The 6,737-nt window shown below is 57.1% G+C and overlaps 1 protein-coding gene across 1 annotated transcript in view; it reads right to left on the bottom strand.

Moving 5' to 3' along the window:
- LOC102425114 (testis-specific serine/threonine-protein kinase 5-like) overlaps window positions 1-1,340 on the bottom strand; it is a 2,695-nt gene extending 1,355 nt beyond the window's left edge. Inside the window, exons 1-4 of the mRNA XM_006107161.1 lie at window positions 1,137-1,340; window positions 673-780; window positions 320-522; window positions 174-229 (exon numbers count right to left, since the gene is read on the bottom strand). Coding sequence (XP_006107223.1) covers window positions 174-229; window positions 320-522; window positions 673-780; window positions 1,137-1,340 — 571 coding nt within the window. The remainder of the gene's footprint in view (window positions 1-173; window positions 230-319; window positions 523-672; window positions 781-1,136) is intronic.
- Window positions 1,341-6,737: the final 5,397 nt, after the last annotated feature.

Here is a 6,737-nt window from a genome sequence, read left to right as displayed (position 1 = left end):
GCCTGCAGGGTGGCTGTAGGCAAAGGTGGGGGCAGGCCTCCTGGGAAGGGTTTGAAGGGTCAGCCACTCTGGAGCAGACCAGTGTGGTGGGGGGCGGGCTCCTGCGAGGTGAGTGGCTGGGGTCGGGGGGTCAGCACAGGCTTGGGCCAGGCGGGAGCTGGGCTGAGGCTCACCTGTCAGCTTCAGGAAGCCTTGGTCGTCCAGCAGGATGTTCTCGCACTTCAGGTCCCTGCGTGGGGAAGTGCAGGTGGGGCTGGGCCTGGCTCAGGTGGGCCTGCCCCTCCCTGCAGGCAGGGGTGGGCTGGGCGGGCACCCTCACCGGTGCACGACGCCCGAGCTGTGGCAGTGGGCCACGGCGCTGACCAGCTGCCAGAACAGCCTGTGGGCCTCCTTCTCCTCCAGCCCCGGGCAGCGGCGGTGGTCGGACACCGTGTTGATGTGCTCCAGCAGGTCGCCGCGGCCCGCCAGCTCCAGGACCAGGTAGGCGCGCTGGCTGTTGTGGTAGGTCTCGTACAGCTGCACCTGCGGGACCCCACCCGCCTGCTAACACCCCAGGAAGGGACTGTCGGTGCCCTAGATCGGGGTGTCGGGATGGGGAAGGAGGCAGGCGTGGTGAGGGCTGGCGCAGGGGGTGGGCAGGATGGGGTCAGACTTCTGGAGGTCTCTGCCCACCACATTCAGGTGCTTGTACGTGGCATTGAGTGATGATATCTCTCGGGGCAGGAACTTTTGGGCCAACTCCACAGGGGCCTCGGCAGTAGAGACGATCTTGATGGCCACCTGCAGGGGTGGGGGGGAGCGGCTGTGGGCAGACCACAGCCCCAGGGCAGGGAGTGACAGGGCAGGGCCCAGGTCCTTGTGCACGGTGCTGACCTTGGTGGGGGTGAGGGGCGGGGGGTAAGCAGAGCCCTGGGAGACAGCGCGGGCCTTTCCCCCCCCTCCTGTCGGGGCACTTCCTCAGGTCTCCAAGGACTCCAAGCGGTCAGCCTGGGGAGCCTGGGCCTCCAGGGAGCATGTGGGATTGATTGGGAGAAGCCAGAGCGGCTGGGAGGTGCCTGAGAAGGGTGAGGATGGGGCCCACTAGGGCTGGGTCGGAGGGCACCCCGAGCCCCGGGGCGGGGCGGCGGCGGCCTCACCATGCTGTGGCGCTTGCCCCGCAGGTCCGAGGCCAGCCGGGGGTTGTGCTGCACGCGCTCCTGCGTGGCGTAGGCCAGGTAGACTTTGGAGAAGGCCCCGGAGCCGATCTTCTTGGGTGAGAGCAGGTAGCCCTTGTCCCTGCACTCACGCACCTGGGCCATGAAGGTTCCCTGGTCCAGCTTTCGCCTGCTGTTGCCCTTCATGGAGGGCAGGGCACTGTGGACGGAGCTGGGGCTGTCCAGCTCTTGGGAGGGGGAGGGGGAGGGGCGTGGCAGAGGCCTGACTTGTGTCTGAGGGACTGGGGTGACAGGGCCGCAGGAGGCCCGGCAGGACCTGCACCCCCTGGCGGCTTTGGAAAGCTTTGCTGGGACTGGGGCAGAGGCAGGGGAGTGGCCAGGGCCGAGAGCTCAGGGTGGGGACTGAGGCTGTGGGGAGGGACAGCTCTGGGAAAGAAGGGCAGGTTCTAGAATGAAGGGTTCTAGAACTGCAGCTGCACTGTGCCCTCAGAGGGGTGTCCTTCTGTCCCCAGGACCTGCCTGTCCAGAGCGTCTCGCTGAAAGCAGCCCTGTCCTGCATAGGGGCCCCCTCCGTGGTGAGAACCCCTGAGGGCTAGCGTCGGGGGGGAAAGGACAGCACTTGCCAGCAACTATCTTAACTGCACCCCTTGTCCTTTGGGAGGGTCCCGAGCTGGCAGCTGGGGGAGGGGAGCACTGGCTTCCTCTGCCAAGGCCTGGAAGCTTCTCCTGCCTGGGCAACGGCCCACAGAGCTCTCTGCAGACTCAAGGACACAGCCCCAAGGAAGGGGGACCCCCCTGGGCCCACCCCAACCCCTGCAGCTTCCAGAGAGAGCAGCCACCATGACCCGGCCTTCTCCTGCCCTCGAGAGTCTTCTGTGAGCACTGTTACCAAAGGGAGTAGCAGGTGACATTATTAGTGCCTATGCCTGCCAGGTGCCCTGCCAAGCGGCCATAGTTGGCGCACCTCCTGCCTCCCACAGACCCCACCGGACGTGCCTGTCCCAGGAGGCAGCCAGTGCACGTTCGGGATCTAAAATCAGAGCATAACCAGGTGATGCCCCTTTTACAGGTGACAGAACTCAGGCCCAAATACGCAGTCTCTCTGCCGTGAACCGGACGGCGCAGACGGAGGGCGGCTGCTCTGGGAGTGTCCCACGGGGCCTGGGGCCTGCTGGCGGCATGGTGTCTGTGGATCTGACTTGTCCCCCCTGGGACTCCTGGTAGGTGTGGCGGGCCTGCTGCAGGGATGGCCTGGAATGCTCTGCCCGGGGGCCCAGGCTCATTTTTTTCATCCCTGTTGGACTGTGAGCTGTTTGGGAGCAAGGTTTGTGCTTGTATTCCCTTACTCACCCACAGCCTATGTCTGGCAAATTGCCTAGAATATAGCAAATGTGGATAAACTCGCTGGTTTGTTGCTGACCTAGAAGTTAGGAAAAGAGCAGAAGCACCCCCTCCCTGGCCACTTCCACATGTCCCAGGTATTCTAAGCAGAGGGTTAATATGTGGGTTTTCCTGTTTGTTTGTTTTTCAGGGAGGAAGGGAGAGGGAGAGAGAGAAACATCAGTGATGAGAGAATCATTGATTGGTTGCCTCCTACACGCCCCGTACTGGGGATGGAGCCCACAACCCGGCATGTGCCCTGACCACGAATCAAACCCTGACCTCCTGGTTCATGGGTTGATGCTCAGGTGAACCATCCCGGCCGGGCCGGAGGGGATTTAAGGTGGGGTTGCTACTCAGGTGTTGGCGGGTCTGGAGAAGGGCCCTGTCTAGAGCTAGAGCAGCACAAGGGAGAAATGTGGGGCTCCGGCCAAGGGCGGCTGCACTACTGCCCACACCCCTCTCACCTTTGCTCCCACCAGGACCCAGGACACACTGGAGGCCAGCAAGTCTGTCCCCAGCCTCATCCTTCTGCAAAGTCCGCCTTACCCTCCTCTTTCTCTGCACCCTAGGTCACCCCTCCATCCCAGGGACAGTCACTGAGCACCCAGCACAGGCTGGGCGTGGCGCTGAGCTCTGGGAAGCAAAGAGCAGATATGGGCCTGTCCTAGAGCGTACCGGTGTGGAAGGGAGACTGGCATTAGCAATTTAATAGAAGGTAGATGACAGCTGTGATCGTGCTGGGCAGCGTGTGTGCTTGGGGACTGAAGTCTGGCTGAGTTGGGGAGGGGGCGGGGCCAGGTGGGCATGGCAGGCACTGGCCACAGGGAGCAGAGGCAGGGCTTCTGCAGGAGAGCAAGCTGGCCAGCTGTGAGCTGGGAGAAGTCCCCCACCCCCCATCCCCCCACTTCCACATGCCCCATTTGACCTCTCCCCTCCAGCCTGGTGGGGATACAGTTGATGGGTTGGGGTTGGGGTTGGGGCTCTTTCCGAGGTGCCAGCCCCATCTGTCACACCTCACTCAGCCACCTGAGTCCTGTCCCCTAACTTCGGGCTCCATCCCTACAAAAGAAACAGGCTGGCCTGGCCGGCGTGGCTCAGGGGTTGAGCATCGACCTATGAACCAGGAGGTCACGGTTCAATTCCCGGTCAGGGCATGTGCCTGGGTTGCATGCAACCAATCAATGATTTTCTCTCATCATTGATGTCTCTCTCTCCCTCTCCCTCTTTCTCTGAAATCAATAAAAATATATTAAAAAACAAAAGAAACAGGCTGAAGTCCTCTCTGTGGAAGAATGCCCCTCCCCTCACTGTTAAGCTGCCACCTGTCCTCATATTGGAGCCCCACTTTGCCGCCTTGTCCCCTCGCCCACAGCTCTCTGCAGACACTTGTTGCACCCTGGATGTCCTGCCGCTGACCACTTCCTTCTCCAAACGCACTGCTCACTTCCTGAGCTTCTGGAAGGTCACTTCCTCCTTTATTTTGGTCTGTGAACACATCCAAGCGATTTCAGCCTCAGGGTCTTTGCAGGTGCCAGTGTCTCTGCCCAGAACGCGGCCCCTCTCCCAGGCCAGAGCCGCGCCCCTTACAGCACATTGTGCGTCTTATGGATCTTTACTTGTGTATTGTCTGCCTCTCCAGACCCAAGGCCCCGAAGGAAGAGAACTGCTCGTCTTCATTTCCGGGGTCTGCTGGCCTCCTGTGTGCGTGCGTGTGCGTGTGTGTGCGTGCGTGTGCATGCGTGTGTATGTGTGTGTGGTTGGTCGAATTAATATTATGGATTTTTTTCAATAGATGGAGTTACACGTATGTTGATACATATGCGATTTGATATGTATGCTATTTTGTTGTATTGACAACAAGCTTCAAAACTTCATATGCCAAATTTTCTGAAGGTGTTAACATCATAGATATTTTTACGCTTAAAAATGTCGAATTTCGTGCCAAAAAAAGAGCATTTGCAGGAAGTTTTAATTCATTACTTTATTTTGAAGAAAAGTGCTGCTGAAAGTGATCGTATACTTCAGGAAGCTTATGGTGAACCTGCTCCATCTCAAGATACTCGTGAATGCTGGTTTAAATGCTTTAAAAGTGATGATTTCGATGTGAAAGACAAAGAACGTCCAGGTCAACCGAAAAAGTTTGAAGACCAACAATGACAAGCATTATTGGATGAAGATGCGTGTCAAACTCAAAAACAACTTGCAGAAAGATCAAACGTTGCTCAGCAAACAATTTCCGATTGTTTACAAGCAATGGGAATGATTTTAGAGGAAGGAAAATGGGTGCCACATCAACTGAAGGAAAGACAAATGGAAAACTGAAAAGTCATCAGTAAAATGTTGCTTCAACCGCACGAAAGAAAGTCTTTTTTGCATCGATTGTGACTGGTGATGAAAAGTGGATTTATTTTGAGAATCCCAAACGCACAAAATCATGGATTGATCCAGGTCAACCATCAACATCGACTGCAAGGCCAAATCGCTTCTGAAGGAAGACAATGCTCTGCATTTGGTGGGATCGGGAAGGTGTGGTGTATTATGAGCTTCTAAAACCAGGTGAAATCGTTCATACTGATCACTAACGACAACAAATAATCAATTTGAGCCACGCTTTGATCGTAAAACAAAAATGGGCCAGAAGACACGGCAAAGTAATTTTGCTTCATGATGACGCACCATCACACACTTCAAAACCAGTTACAGACACGTTAAAAGATCTTGCCTGGGAAGTATTAATCCACCCGCCGTATTCACCAGACCTTGCTCCTTCAGATGATCACTTGTTCCGATCGATGGCACACGCACTTTCTGAGCAACACTTCAAAACGTACGAAGAAGTGGAAAATTGGGTCTCTGAATGGTCTGCCTCAAAACAAGAAAAGTTCTATTGGGACGGTCTCCACAAATTACCTGAAAGATGGGGGGATGTGTAGCTAGCGATGGACATTACTTTGAACAAAGCGCTTTTGATGTTTCTCTTGAAATTATTGTGTTTTCTTTGTTTACAAAATCTGCATTTTTAACCGGTTGATGATTAAACTGCACTATAAACCGGTTGATGGTTGATCCGCACTGTTAACCGGTTGATGGTCGATCTGCACTGTTAACCAGTTGATGGTCGGTTGATGGTCGATCTGCACTATTAACCGGTTGATGGTTGATCTGCACTGTTAACTGGTTGATGGTTGATCCGCACTGTTAAAGGGTTGATGGTTGATCCGCACTGTTAACCGGTTGATGGTTGATCCGCACTATTAACCGGTTGATGGTCGATCCGCACTGTTAACCGGTTGATGGTTGATGCACACTGTTAACCGGTTGATGGTCGGTTGATGGTTGATCCTCACTGTTAACCGGTTGATGGTCGATCCGCACTGTTAACCGGTTGATGGTTGATGCACACTGTTAACTGGTTGATGGTTGATCCTCACTGTTAAAGGGTTGATGGTTGATCCGCACTGTTAAAGGGTTGATGGTCGATCCGCACTGTTAACCGGTTGATGGTTGATGCACACTGTTAACCGGTTGATGGTTGATCCGCACTGTTAACCGGTTGATGGTCGATCCGCACTGTTAACCGGTGCACCTAGTACCTGCTGGAGGAGAGCTCGGCGGCCTCGGGAGCTCCGGTGCGCGGTGGCTTGCTGGTGCACAGTGTGTGTGCTCATGTGAGCTACAGAGCATGCGCCGTGTGCACCCAGGTCGGGCCACCTGGCATGTGTACCCGGTCAGGTATGTGTGTACGAGTGGACCGGCTTTGGGCGCAATCACACGCCGAGCCCGCGTCTCTGATGGGATCCCTGCTGTGCGGGACGGTGTCTTGTGAGTGGGGGTCGTGGGGGTGTAAGCGTCCGAGGGGTACACGGAGGAGAGTGAGCAAGGAGACGGCGTCCCGCACGGAGGAAACCCGCGCCTGCGCAGTGCCCGCGCGATGGAGCCCAACAGTCAGGAGCCCAGGCCCCCCGGCCCGCCGGGGCCGCGCGCGGGGCGGAGTTTGCGCACTGCTGCTGGTTGGGGCTCGGTGGGCGGGGTGCAGAGAGCGAGAGGGACGCGCCTCCCACCAATGGGCGCAGAGATCGCATGGGGGCGGGCGCGGGCCGCCGCGCGCCGGGCCTCGATTGGCGGAGAGCGGCCGAGAGGCGGGATCAACATGAAGCCCCGCCCACTCGCGCGCGGCAAGGCGGGAGGGCTGCACCCGGG

This window comes from Myotis lucifugus, unplaced genomic scaffold (assembly GCF_000147115.1).
Source record: "Myotis lucifugus unplaced genomic scaffold, Myoluc2.0 scaffold_1042, whole genome shotgun sequence".
Taxonomy (NCBI): Eukaryota; Metazoa; Chordata; class Mammalia; order Chiroptera; family Vespertilionidae; genus Myotis; species Myotis lucifugus.
The sequence above is the reverse complement of the archived record's forward strand: the minus strand, read 5'-3'. Positions and strand labels throughout refer to the sequence as shown.